Source organism: Camelus bactrianus, chromosome 7, assembly GCF_048773025.1.
Source record: "Camelus bactrianus isolate YW-2024 breed Bactrian camel chromosome 7, ASM4877302v1, whole genome shotgun sequence".
Lineage (NCBI taxonomy): Eukaryota > Metazoa > Chordata > Mammalia > Artiodactyla > Camelidae > Camelus > Camelus bactrianus.
In genome coordinates this window covers 36,053,950-36,068,855 of record NC_133545.1, presented here as the reverse complement: position 1 = coordinate 36,068,855, position 14,906 = coordinate 36,053,950, and the positions used below count along the sequence as shown (strand labels likewise).

The 14,906-nt window shown below is 42.7% G+C and overlaps 1 protein-coding gene across 9 annotated transcripts in view; it reads right to left on the bottom strand.

The window, feature by feature from the left end:
* The window catches only part of ELMO1 (engulfment and cell motility 1), a 491,764-nt gene that overhangs the window by 217,891 nt on the left and 258,967 nt on the right, over window positions 1-14,906 (bottom strand). For all 9 annotated transcript variants that reach the window (XM_010955409.3, XM_045516965.2, XM_010955408.3 and 6 more), the window contains one exon: window positions 5,023-5,131. In XM_010955409.3, coding sequence (XP_010953711.1) covers window positions 5,023-5,131 — 109 coding nt within the window. The remainder of the gene's footprint in view (window positions 1-5,022; window positions 5,132-14,906) is intronic.

Genomic DNA, 14,906 nt, shown 5'->3' with positions numbered 1-14,906 from the left:
TGCACATCCTTATACTGACTCTTGGCTCTTCTGCCAGAATCTCCTCCATTACTTGCACCCTCAAGTCTTCTGCTTTAGCCATATTGAAGTAAAATCCCTTGGTATCTGTTGGGGATTGGTTCCAGGATAGGTTGAATCTGAGGATGTGGAACTCGAGGATATGGAGGGCCGACTGTAGAATTCTCTGAACCTCCTGGTCTTTTCACCTACAGTTCTCCCTGCCTGGAATTTCCAACAGCTGCTGCCCACCACACGCACATGTGTGCCTGCCTGGTTATTCTTCTCTTCATCTTCGTGAGTCCACACTCAAATATCTCTTCTTGGAAGATGTGACATCTTCCAAGGCTCTCCCTTCCTCAGCCTGCCTGGCTCCTTATGAACAGAAAAAACTGAACACCACCTCCTAGTAACATTAATGTAACTTAAATATAATGTTACAAATAGAAAGATATTTTATAATTATTTATGTGAAAGGTTCTCCAGTCAGCATGTGAGCTGCTTGAGGATGGAGTGTGTGTTCTAAGTCCTTGTCATCAAGGATTATATACTGACTCACAGAGGAGGAGCCCTAGTTAATGAATGAATGAATGAAAGACAAAAAGAAATATCCTAGCTCTAAATGTATTTGGAACAGAACTGGATGGGGTGCTATGTATCCAAAGGATAAGTAATTAATCTATTTGTATCAGAAATCAAGTTTTCTTTGCATCCCCCAACAACTTACAATTGCTTTGGAGACAGTGGTTAATGATAAAAACCAGTTGCCATTTTTAGCTCTTGTTAGGAGCTGGGTTTCTTCATAAGGACTTCACAACCGTCATAAGCATCTATGGATTTGTCCGTGCTATGCCTCCCTTCTTCAGTAAGGTGGTCACTTCCTGCTTCCCACTGCCCTCACCCACTCACACTCACAAATACACTCTTCTTCTGAAAACTGGCTTGCTCTACTCCAACCAGGCTCTTCTCAGGGGGGCTGCCAATTCTACAACTCAGGCCATGGAGATTTGTGACCACTTCCAGGTCCACAGTATTCTTTGTGATTTTTAAAATTGAGACTGAGAGAAAACAAAATGCCTTGCTTTCAAAGAGCCTCATGAAGAAAATAGGTTTAAAAATTTTTTAGTCAAGAATGTGGAGAGTGAAGAAACAAGGGACATTGTTCCGGGCCCTGGTTCCAGCTGTCACTAAAGCAGCGCACCCCCCACCCCCATCACTTAACCTGCAGTTTGTTTATGGAAAGTGAAATCCTATCACTTGCAAAAAAGCTATCCATCTTCCAACTAAAGCAATATCCATTATCTTATTTAATCCTCCCAACAACCACGAGTGGCAGATATTATCTTTATTTTATAGATAAGAAACCAGAAGCTCAGAACAGAGCAGAAGCCTGCCCAAGGCATCCAATTAGTAGCTAAGCTGTGATTCAAAAACGGGTCACTCAGATGCCAAAATGCAAACACTTGACTTTCCTGCCTCATTCCACACTGTTCTTTGGGCAACCCAAACATCAACTTGAGCTCAGTGACCCTAGACAATATGCAGTAGGTACAAGTCTTCTCTTCATTAATAAAGGTGGATGTTATTGACCTGATTAACTCCTGGGGGTGTTACGGACTTCAATTACCTTGAAAAAGTGCTCGGAGAATACAAACAGGCATTGTTTTCCAGACCAAACTATTAAACATTTGCATCTTATGATATCAATAATGGGATCCAGAAAAATAGTGCTTTTCTAAGAGTAATCTAAAAAAAAAAAACCCTGTGCATAAATATTTGGCATTAGTAATTTAACTGAACATTAATATGTTTGCTTTAGACACCAAGATACAATTTCAGAAGTGAGTTTCCTCCAAAGACCTTAAATCAGATCAAAAGACAAAGCATTTCTAGAAAACTGAATCTTCGTACTTTTGTAGAAAAACCAGTTAGAATTTCAGTTGAGTACTTCTTTGGTCTCAGTAGTTGCTTACATGTGACCGTGACGTTCCAGGTCAATGATTAACACAAATCTAAGAAGAACCATGAACTTAGAAATGGAGAAAAGCAAACACACAGAAACCAAAGGAAGATGGATTTGCATGTAAAACTAATTTTCCTCAGAAGAAAAATAGATAGCTCTTCTAACATAAGGGTGCACTCAGATTTACTTTTCCTATTAGTAACTTATTTAATATGGCAATGAACAAAAGGCAATCCATTAAAAAGCAATTTTCCTCTTACTACAGGGTGTTTCATCATTTGATGTCTAGCACTCAATCAGAATGTAGCAATCCTTTAATATTTCATGAACAGAATACAACTAATTTGGGCATGTAGACTTCAGAACGTGGGCGTCTTTGGTAAGCCTTGCAAAAATGTCACAAATGGCCTTTGCAGTCAGTGAATGGTCGAGTACAGGTCAACCTCAAAACTCAAACTATCAAAACATTGGAAAAATTATTCCTTAGAACAGATAATGGGCATATATATATATATACATTTATGACTAATAGGAAAAAAATATGAGTCCCAACTCATTTTTACACTTCTCAAATGGAAGACCGTGGGAGACAGAGATCATATCCGGTTCACCTGCATACCTGCAGTGTCCATCACAGTCCCTGGCATATTGTAAGCAATCAGCAGATTTTTATTAAACTGATGAGTAAATGCACTTTTTTTTATCTAAGTTGTCCAGCTGTCCAAGCCCAACCTTATTGCAGAGACCAGATCTGACCAGGTGCTAAGCAGCAAGTTGTGGCCGAACGTGCAGAATTCCTACTCTGTTACCTCATCCCATAGGAATGGGATTCTGTCCTGGTTCCTGGCTTGACTACCAGGTCCTCAAAAATCTGGGAAGGCTGCTCTACACCAGCCAGAGGTCAGTCCCTATTCTGTGCCAATTCCCTCCCTCAAAGCACAGAGCTGACACTCACCTGAGCAGCGCTGTCTGCTCAGACTCCGGCCACCAAGGTTCCCGTCTGCCCACCTGATGGGGCCCCAGTGACAGGGAGGAGAGTCCAAGGCAGATCCACATTATACAGCCTGAAACTTGGCCATCTTGTCCAAGTTAGCTCCCCTAGGGTGAGTGTTATCTGTTTCCGGGGTATTCCTCTTACTGCTACCTCTGCCACTGAGGTTGAAGCCAAAATGAATGCAACCACTCAAATCATCACCCCCACATACTCCAATCTACTTCTGGGGAGAATGTGGGATGGTAAGAGCACAGCAAAGTTTGCCAGTATGTGACCCAAGAACTAAAAGGTCATGAGTGGCAGAGACAGAACCAAGCTGGCCCTTTTCCTCAACATTCCCCTTCTAGTCCACCATAGCTCTGTTTTGTGCCAACTCAGCATAACAGACACGTGTCTGTTGGACAAACGGGAAGAGCAGAAAGCTGGGTATGGCAGCCAAAACACAAAAGAGCATACCTCCTGCTGCCACCACACTGAGCGCTGACAGCCAAGGCAGGCCACTGGGGGTGGTGTGGGGGGACGAAAATGAAGGAGGGGAAGAAAAGGACATTGAAGAGCAATAACCTGGACATAAGAAGTACCAGCCAAGCAGAGCACGACTGTTCTCTGGTTTCTGAAACTCTTAGGTGGTCCTGCAATGCTTTTTAGCAAGTGGCTTTCTATAGGTCCCCCCAGAAAACTGTGATAAACATGAAATAGTCACAGTTATCAGACTGAGGAATTCAGAAGGATTTGTTTGATTCTGGACTTTAATCCTTCAGCGGAATACACAGTAAGCCACACAGTGGACAGAAATCTCATCAAGTTAATCGATGAGCAGTAATGTCAAGGATCCAGGTAACCTGAAATGTTAACATCGGTGATCAGTGAACCTGAGGAGGCTGACACAGAAGTCTCTCAGGTCAGGCTGTTACTCTTCTGATGCAAAAATGCCCTAATTTGGGCTCATAAGTAATGAACTTCCATGGCAGTTCCATGTCAGTTTCAGCTTCAGCTTCTCTCCCTCACCCACCCACACTGGAGGATGGTAGCGTCTGCTGTGCTTGGTCAAACAGGCCCAAATTCTTAGCTTTTCCCTTATTAAGTTCAGAAAATTTTAATTTCCTTTAGCAGTGCCTGTAGTCAGTTCTACACTGTAAATAAAACACAACCCCCTTTCCAATTTAATCATTAGATTCCTTCCCATTAATCATTTCAGACCATTATTTTAAGCTCTCAAGCAGGTGACTAAATATTTGTGCTTTCACAATAATACCAAACACCCGAGATTTCTCTGTATAAACAGTCTTCTTGGGCGCCCATGTTATTAAGCCTACAAGGAAAGATTTATATGTGTGTCGACTCCATAGCTGTCGGACGGAATAGAAGGCAGCCACTATTAAGGAGCCTCAGTGTTGACAAAGATTGCGGGCCGGGTTAAATCAGATTTGCCTTAACCAGTTAAAGCCAAATTATGCCACTGAGCAAAAGGCAGGAAAATTATCATGCCTTCTTTTTCAGGTGTCCTCTCCTAAATTTTGTATTATGAGGAAGAAAAAGAGCAATAAGCATATCTCTGACTACATTTTTCATGATCAACTACCTATTTTCTTCAATAATTCCTTCTTTCTTAGAGAAAGCATTCTGAACAAGTAAGATACGGGAAGCAAGAGGATTTCATTAAGGTATGCAATTTTTCCTTATAGGAAAAAATATTGTTTCAGAAGAAAGAAAAGAAAATGATCCACTGGTAGCTTAAAAACTGGAATTTTAAAAAATAAATCCACATGTCTTTTTCCCAAATAGAGTATTAAACGCAAGGCTGTCTTAATATATACTCATTTTTACAATATTTGAAATTCAGTCACAGGACCTGCAATTTTTTCCATTCTGGTGGATTTTAATAATGTTTCTTCCCAGAACAGACATGCAGAAATACACACACGGGAAACCTGAGCCAAAAACGGTCCACGTGATGCCTGTGTACAGATGTCAGCACCTTGGGAACCCTCCGTGGAGGTCAGGGCGCTCCCCTGGAAGCTGGGTCTCCGCCCAGCTTCACACCCTTGTGGGGAACCAGTGTACTTACGCAGCTCGCCCACTTTCAAGATCTCACACAGCATCTTGGTCAGCTCTATACTACTGCGGCCGAAGGGGCATTCGTGCTTATCTTCTCGGCTACTGTTCTCCAGCACGATCTGCAAGCAGGAAGGGGAACAGGTCAGAAAGGGAAGTCAGTTTGTGACAAACGCCAAAAACGTTGGCTCCACTATAATAGAGAAATAGATCCTCTCCAGATCACTGAACTATGGACGCAGCACAAAATGGTACTCTAAGTGTATTCTTTGACTATAGGCCTGAAAACTCTCATGCTTTCCAAATCTCCTGAAACCTTTCTCAGCTCTGTAAGAGGGTACTTGGCTCTCTGGTTTCCACTTACACAGAGGGGCCTATGGACAGTTTTTCAAAAAGGCACAATAAAGACTTTGAACTTCAGTGACAAAACCACTCTCTTGTCCTCCCAGTGGCATTTTCCCCTCCCTGGGGAAAGCAGCTCTTCTGTGACTTCAGCTCCTACATTCGATCACCTGTATCCCACAGGAGCTTCCATGCTCTTCCAAGATTTCAGCCTTGGCATTAGTGGCCTGGACCACGCCTAGGGACAAGTGACACAAACCGGACCAACCAGAGTCCCTCAGGGAAGGACTTCCCACACAAAAAGGGAAAACTGGCCCAACTTTGCAGGCGGTTCCCAAGAGGTATGAGTGCAGGAGCTCCCTCAAAGTGAGCCTGCAATTATAAAAAGAAAAAAGAAAAGCCCCCACCCCCACCCTCCCCCCAAAATGCAAAGGAAAACAAAGAGGAGAGGCAGTGGCCGCCCTGGGAACATCTGAGCAGCCGGTCCCCTTGTTCCTGTAGCAAAGCTACTTCCCTGACCTTATGGTGTGTTTGTCCCACCTCTGAAAACCCCTTTGGGCCATCTCATAATTCTCCTCTTTCCTTAAGCGAGTTTGAGATATGCTTACCACAACGAAGGGAGCCCTTCTGCACATGTGTCAAAAGTAAAATAAGACATCAAAACGTTATTTTAAAGATACTAAACATCTAAAATAAAGGGCAATTAGCCAGCTGTTCTAAAACACACAAAATAAAATAAGGTTCCTAAACTTAAAATTCATATGCCAACAAAAGGAATAATCCGCTTATCCATCCCTGAAGCCACCTCCAACTTCCCCAGGGGAGCCGTCTGGTATGTCCTCCACAGCATAACCACCCTGAGTAGGTGTCTCCCATTTACAACAATGCTGTGCACAGACTTATGGTATTTTTCCCTCAGTCTATGACCTCTTCAGTGTCAGAAATGGTGTTTTATTCATTCAGTCACCAGTAGTAACTGAGTACCTGTTTTCCACCAGGAAGACCCCTAGACCCCATAAAGTGGAAAACAAGACCAGGGCTCTGACTGACTTACTGGAACATCCAGTCTAATTGAGGGAGGTAGATAAAATAAAAGAGGTAATTGCAGTTTACAACAAGGGCTATGAAAGAAAAGGTGACTGGTTGAGGTGGTAAAGAGTAACAGGGAAGAGCTGGGGAGGAGAGTGTAGGTAATCAGGTGACTACTGGGAATCAAAGGATGAGAAAGAACTTGCCAAGTCAAGGTCTGGGAGAAAGAACATTCAGGTAGCGGGATCAAGGGCAGAGCCCCTGAGTCATGTGGGACGTGTTTCGGACACATCCTTTGTATTCTTGCCTGGTCTACAATGTGGAGGGGTCTGGAGTTGTGCAAGGCAGCAGTCTGGGCTCCAGGAGCCTTGAGTGGGGCCAGAACCACTGCCTCAGGGCTGTCGGGGTGTCATGCTCACATCCTGAGATGCTAACCGTGAGTGGCATGCCCTGATGTGTTTTGAAAAGATCTGCAGGTGTAAAGAATGGATGGTAGGAAATAAGAGAAGGTGCAGTCCTTCTGGGGAGCCGGCAGCATCCGGGGCAGAGATGAGGGTGGCTCAGACTGGGCCGGCTCGGCGCACTCAACCCCGTAAGTGATCAAATGAGGTAAGGAGAGCAGACAAGGAACGAAGAGGGGAAGGCTTTTAGGAAAGAGATAAAAAAGAAGACTATTTGGAAGGAGGATAAAGAAAGGAGAGGAGGAGAAAAGGGGGAAGAAGAGAAAGTAAATGAAAGGGCTGTGTGACACAGGCACACTTCCCAACAGTGAAGTAACGCGAGGCAGCACGACACAGGGCGAACGGTTTAGAACCAAAGGAGTAGGATTTCAGTAACAGTGTGTTCCCACTGTTTGCTGCACAAACACCATAACGATAACACACACACACACATATAATTATCATACACATTGATAGCAGCCCAGTAACAAGCCCACTGTTTCCACTTGGGGCTGTTTCTTCCAGCACTGCACTTACAGCAAGCTGTAGCACAACGTAGTTTGCATATTCAGTCTCCTTTTCCACTTGATGCATCACAAGTAATTTTCTAAACCTTCATCCTTGTTGCTTTATCACCCTTATGATTGTCCAAAAAGTCGATGAATCATCCCATTTTGTGGGACTTTTCAACTGTATGCAGCATATGCTCACATAAATAACTGTGCACTGAGTATCACCAAGATCCCAGCCTTTACTGTCCTTGGGATTTATGATAAAATTCCTTCCTTACACTCTCTTTAGGGACCACATGTTCCGGGTTGGTTGTTTCTTCCTCTGAGAAAGCTGATCGTAAGTTCTAACTAAATCCCTTCTCTTGCCAAGCAGGAGGGACCAGTGCTGGAGTCCTTGAAAGGCTCTGCCCCTTTTCACGGTCTCTTCTGGAAATCTGCCTAAACGGGAACGGTCTCATTAAACTGAGCGTGACTCACCACCCTATTCCTTTTAGAAGAATCCTGTCTGGTTCTAACCAGGAATCTCAGTTCAGGAAAACAGGAGAGAAGAACAACTACATCCCCATCAATCAGGGAACCTTTAACTCTCTTGTAAAATGTTTGTATCCAAGACAGCCACATCAAGGGAACAGCAAGAAGACAGAACAGAAAGAAAAGACAGGAGACAGGTAGTTTCCAGCCAGCTCCCAGCTCCCAGCGAAGACATTCCCTCGCATTTCACATTAACATTCTATTAACATTTCATGAGCACATCAATATTTAATGAGGATGTGATCTGCATACACTGTAGATAGAATTACTGCAGCCAATAAATGTTCTGAAAACATTTCCAAGGCACTGTTTATTAGCAGGCACTAAATTAAGGAGTAATTTAAGTAATCAATATGTAAATCAGTTTAGAGAAGCCCCTCTCTTTACTCTTTAATATGCCATCCATCTTATCATATTTACCCACCTAAAGAAAAATAAAGTCTCCTTGGCTGGTTTCTTTAGACACGGCAGACACAAATCTTTCAAGCTGCCTGTGTGGGCTTTCAGGTCAACATTCTTGCAGAAATATTTAGAAAAGACTGATTATGAGGTTTTCTATAAATAGATGTAAGTAAATGAGTAAATAAAGTTTTTCAAGATTAAAAAAAGAAAAGACTGATCATGAGTGTTACTAATAAGATATTGCTATAGGCAGAGAGAATTCTTAGTCTAGACAGGAGCTTTTTTCAATTTAATACATTAATATGTCTATATTCAATTTCAACATTCTGGTATTAACCGTGTTTACCTGAGATGTTTTGAAAAATATCAAAGCATATTTTTCATCTTTATTTTTTTCCTTACTCTTTGGTTTTAAGAGCAAACATACTGGAACAGAAACCTCGATGGATGGAGTACATATCAAAACCTGCTATTATCACTCATCTTAGAATATTTCATACACTAAAAGAAGTTGTAACTGCATATCTTGTAACACACTGGATATTTATGCAATATTAAGTATAAAACATTTTATTACATACTCTATGTTTACAGAGTATATTTACATATTTTCTATCCACCACTTCCCAACAGGTCCATAAGATGGATAAGGCAGGTATTATTATTATTGTCATAAGAGTGTTGAAAGAAGAGGAAGAGGCGACGTGCTTAGATCATAGCCTAGGTCAGTCCTGGTCTTCAATTTCCAAATCCCTTCTTGCCCCAATATAGTTTACAAATTGCCTTCATATACACATTGCCGTGAAACTCAATGGATTTTATGTCTCAAGAGGCCACAGGAACTTTGGTCAACGTCCTCTGTCTCACCGAAGTGGGTCTCTAAATCCTAGCCCCTCCCAGACAAAAGTATAAGGTTCTCTCTTATCTCATTTATCCCCTGACAGTCAGTAACGATTGCTCAGGGTGAATGACTGTGTGTGGCGTGTCCCCACAGGCTACACTTCCATGCATTTTGAGTTCTTCCTCTGCAGGGGTGCAGACGACAAACCTATCCGGCTTGGGAGTGACCATTAAGTGCCAAGTACAAGGCCAGCCACAGTCCGGGACCCACGCTTCTCTGCCTCCTGGGACCACCCTTCCTCTCTTAGACTCAGCATCCCATTGCCGACACATTTAGCTGGTCGTCCCTGCCACACTTCCCTCCCTTTTCTCTGGAGCTCTCCTCATCCAGGGTGAGTTCAATCCATTCTGCTTTCCCTGTAACCAACCCTGGAGCGAGCCTCGAGGGCTTCTCCTATCTCCTCTCACCTGGGGAGGCTTCTTGTTCAGGCTGCTTCAACTCTGAGGGTCAGATGAAGCAGAGCGGTCTCCACTGAGGCCACCAGGGACAGTGTGTGAACCTGTACTGTGTTCTCTCCAAAGAGAAGATATTGTTTATCTTGCCTCAATCCTGACCCGAAGCTATAGAGAGTGTGGGGCCAAACTAGTGTCAGCTCGCAATGGGCATTCCGTCTTTTGAGAATTGTACAGAAGTGCCAAAGAGCCCATTGCATATTAAATCACAAAAAAAAGGCAAAGAGCCTAAAGCAGCCTTGACAGAGTCAGTGTTCATCTCTTTCCCTCTTCCCATTCCGGGGAGGCCCTTGGCCAACATTGTACACAACGCTTTTCTCACGACTGCGGTGAGACTGGCTCTCTGACAACGGGCCCCTGGGGACAGATGAAAGCAATGCAGAGGCTCTCCCATCATTTTAGCTTGAGAAGCATAAAAAGAGTGTCATCACCTACTTACAGCAGAAATGCAAGATAAGAAGTCCCACATGCTTGTATTCAAGCAGGAATCTTCCAGAATCTTCCACAGGCATACAGGGTGGTATAAGTCCAGAGAATGAGCAAGGGACCCAAAGAATAAGCCACAGACTGATAGTTTTGGCACTGAAGTCTCAATACTAAACAGTTACAGCCACCATAAGACACCTGTCCTCAGAGTCTTGTCAACTTCACAAGCTCTGTTCAGATTGGTCTCCTGACCCACCAGAGGAAATGCCAGTCTTCTCCCATGTTAAATCAATAAATAAAAACCAAAAATCTTTATTTGTATCAATGAGTCCCTTTCCCCTCCAACACAGGAGTATTTTTACATTAGTAACAGCATCACAGAACACCCCAAAATGAAACGTTAGCCCTTAGATCACATCACCATGACCCAGAAATCTTCTGAGGTCAAAGTGTAAGGCCCCCTTGGAGTCCCCTCACAGAGACATCTCCAACTTCCCCCTTGGTTCCAACGCTCATGGTGACAGGTCCCAGACAGCCAGAAGGAAGCATCAGAAAGAACACGGAGTTGCCTCATAGGGGCTGCACAAGATCTTAATTGTAATCGTGAATTTTGAGCTAGTCCCTAAAAATCAAACAAAAATGCCAAAGCCCCAACAGGATGAGTTTAAACGGGCAGAGAACGAAGAACATCATTACAGAAAGTACCAAGCAGGAAAACAAACCAGAACAAATCAGAATCCCAGGCTCTTAGGCCACCCGAGCCACCAGCCCTAGTTCCCAGATATGGGGAGTGAACCAACCCCAAAGGGAATATACCTAAAAGAGAAAGTTTTAAAGGCAATGACAGAGGGCAGAGAAAGAGAAATAACAGCTAATATTTACCAAGAGCATTTATTTCCCAGGTCTCATTCTAAGTCCTTTTGCAGATTATCTCATTTAAGGTACACGTACTATCATGTGACAGAAATACTGCACCATCCCACTTTACAGATGGAGAAACCAAGGCAAAGAGATGCTGTATAATTTGCCCAACATCACATAGCACAGAAATAAGCAGACCCAGCACAGGAACGTAGGTGGCCTAACCGCAGAGCACACATTCTCAGCTACTGATTCCTATGGAAACACATGATACCTATTCCTGCTGAAAAAGGAGAGGGTGAAATAATCATACAGCTTTGATCAGGAAAGTCCTTAACATGGTAACAGGTGAGTAGATAACGTGCCTCTGGACAGTCATGATCTTCTTGGATCTACTTCTAACAGACTTGGTGACTTGATGCACATTCCTTAACCTCAGTTTTCCCCTATAAAAACAGAATTAGAAATACCTACCCACAAAAGGCTGTAGATTAAAAAAAAAAAAAAATGGAGGTAAAGATCCCTTAGTGCCTGGGACATCTCAAGTACTCACCATGGGAGATGATTGATCAACTGTTACTATAATAATTACATGGGCTCTTGTTTTACTGAAATATTCTTATAACTCTAGGGCAAAGATATTGGAAAAAAAAAAACCCACACAACAGAAAACCAAACAGAACTGATACTGAGATTATTTATCTTGTTCTTTAGCTTAGATGGGTTTCCTGTAGTTCTTTCAGCATTTCTTTAGAACAGTAGTTCTCAAACTTGAGTGGGCATCAGAATTACCTGCATGGAGGGCTTATTAAACAGAAACTGCTCGCTTGCTCCCCCAGAGTTTGATTCAGAAGGTCTGCGGTGGAACCTAAGAAAATATCCAAGCAAGTAAACCAAACTCTAAATTCTTCTGAGGCGCTGGTGGGGACTGAGGGAGGGAGTGTTAGCAAAGCATTTCAGAGAACATGTAACAATTATTTTTAGCAACATACAGAAAGAAAGAAAGAAAGAAAGAAAGAAAGAAAGAAAGAAAGAAAGAAAGAAAGAAAGAAAGAAAGAAAGAAAGAAAGAAAGAAAGAAAGAAAGAAAGGGGGAGGGAGAGAGGGAGAGAGGGAGGGAGGGAGGGAGGAAGGGAGGAAGAAAGGAAGAAAAAAAGAAAAAGAAAGCTTCTTCCCTGATCCTTAATCGGCCCTTTAGCTAGAGACCGCTGTCCATGGTACATACAGGGCTGAAGGGCCAATGACACCAAGCAATTGAGATGGAACAACCAGTTAAGAGTGAGTGTAACAGATCAGCAGAGAGAAGACCACCCAGAGAAGAGTTTGCACAGATTTAAAGAGCTGTTTCCAAGGGCAAAAGAACAATACATTCTAGGAAAGGGAGAAAAAGGATGGGTAAAGGGTCAGACTGGTGAAAAAACAAAGTGGAAAGCACACACAGGGAACTGAGATAAATAACAATCTGGACCAATGAGAAGAATGGTATAAAACCCAGCTAATGAGGTGAAATCCTTCCAGAATAAAATTAGGCAATTGCACATACAGAGGCATAATAAAGGCCATAAATATAAAATGGCAAGGAATTGACTGGGTAATGGTGTAGTAATTAAAGCCTGGAGGTTCATAATAGAACTCAGACTGAACATTAATCAACCAAAAAGAAATGCTGCCTGCACTTTGATATAGTGCAACAAAAGCAGGATGTGTGAAACACAGTGAGCAATCACAGCCACGCTCTGCTGAAAGGTCCTCCCTTTGAGTATGAAGTCACATAGTATCAAGAGGGGAAAGGATCAAATAAGAGCAGGGATGACTTGTGTTTGTGTCTGCACAAGGACCCTGATGTCATGCGCGGAAGCCGAGGCATCAGCTCTGTTGATCATTCCTCCAAAGGCAAGAGGATAGCAGGAGAGATTCTCCAGCTGACGCCAGCATCAGAGAAACTGGGCTGGAAGACCTCCTCTCCTATGCCAGTACATGTGTTCCTGGCCCAAGGATGGTACAGGTGTGAAGGCACCTGTAGATCTCCCTACAGGCTTGGAGAGGGAACATCTGGTTTATTTAAAACAGTGGTTTTCTAACTTAAGCATGCATTAGAATCATCTGGAGGCTTATTAAAACATAGATGGATGGGCCCCAGCCCCAGAGTTATGATTCAGCTATTCTGGGGCAAACCCAAGAACTTGCATTTGTAACAAGTTCCCAGGTCATGAGGATGCTACTACTTTGGGATCACACTTTATGAACCACTGCTTTCAAGTTCTGTTATGTCTCTGCTTCTCATTTCCATCATTAGCAAACCTGTTTTTAAAGGATGTGAAAAGCAATTAGAGTAGACAGAAGAAGAAATAAATCTGAGTTTTGGGGGTTTGGTTTTTTTCTCTAATTAATAAGAGTTAAAATCCATAGAGAGAGAATGCAGATTGGTAGTTTCCAGAGGCTGGGAGGAAGGAGAGTGGGTACCAGGTTTCCTTTTGGGGTGATGATAAATAATATCTTGGCACTAAATAGAGGTAGTGTTTGCACAACATTATGAATATACTAAATGTCACCGAATAATTCACTGAGATGATTAATTTTACGTTATGTGAATTTCACATCAATAAAAAAAAAGAGTGAATATATATGGACCGATTACCACATGCAAACTCTCAAATGTTTAACTCCTTTAGTCCTTGTAAGTCATCAAAGCAGGACACGTTATAAATCCTCATTTCGTGCCTGCTCTCTGGCAGTTAAAATGTGATGTGCACGTCCTGAATTCACAAGCAAGGTCCCTACATAATTTCTACACTGTGGTTGTAACTGTTTCTTGGGTGGCATGGAACATGTCTATTTCCAAACTGGGGTTTAGGACTGACCAGATAGGGGGGCATAGAGGTGATGGTTTAGAAACGGCCCTGGATGACAGGCCTATAGGACTGTCATCCAGGGACAGACAAACCACAGTGGGTCTGTGAAGGGAGTGAAAGTGTGAAGGCCTTACAAACATAGCCACTGCTGGAGAAGGGCTCCAATGCATACAGCTTAAATGCAAGCCACATATTCTTCCTTGCATTTGTTTGTGAAAGCTCATGTTTTTAATTAAATTGCAGATATACAATTGACTATCCTAGGTCATCTCAAACTTTAAAGCATTCACTGATCGCCTGAGGATCTTGTTAAAAAGGCAGATTCTGATCCAGTAGCCTGGGGTAAGCCTGAGGTCCTGCATTCTAACCAGCTCTCAGAAGATGCTGACGCTGCTGGTCCAAGGACCACATTTGAAAAGCAAAGTACTTTTCTAGCCCCACTCTCCTCCACACCCTGTGATTGATTCATTCATCCAACAAGCACTTCTTTACGCATTGATTATTACTGGGTAACTTGCTAGATGTTAAAAACACATATAGGAATAAAATGCCATCTTTAGGGGCTTGCAATCTACTTGGAAAACACGGGGGATGAAATTTGTAGGGCAGATAGAGTTTCACTTGCTGTGTTCCTCTTTTATGTCTTCTATATTGTTTGCAGGTTTTTTTGTTTTGTTTTGTTTTGTTTTGTTTTGTTTTTACAGGAAGTAGGACTTTCTGTGATGAAGGTGCACATAAGAGGCAGTGGGCAGACAGCCTAAGCTTCGTCAAGAGGGTGAATCTTAAAGGAGAATAAACTGATTCCAGGCTCTGTTCTGAGGCATCTTTTTAACATTCCAAACCAGAGGGGAGCTATGGAATGTAGTAAAGATTAATTGCAACTGGGAAATGGATGCCGAATGAAGGCAGAGAAGCCTGTCTGAATCTTGGGCAATATTAGCAATAAATCACACGGTCACAAGGCAGAATTTTGACTCACTCAACGGTGCATTACTGAATACAAATGTCTTCCGTCTCCCTCAATGGAATACAAAGACACTGAGATGTTTGGCGTTGCCTGACAGTCACCGTTGGATGAAAAATTAGGCTTGACATTTCTCAAGCCTGATTTCTTACTGAGAAATTGTCACCACTGTCTTAACAGTTATTG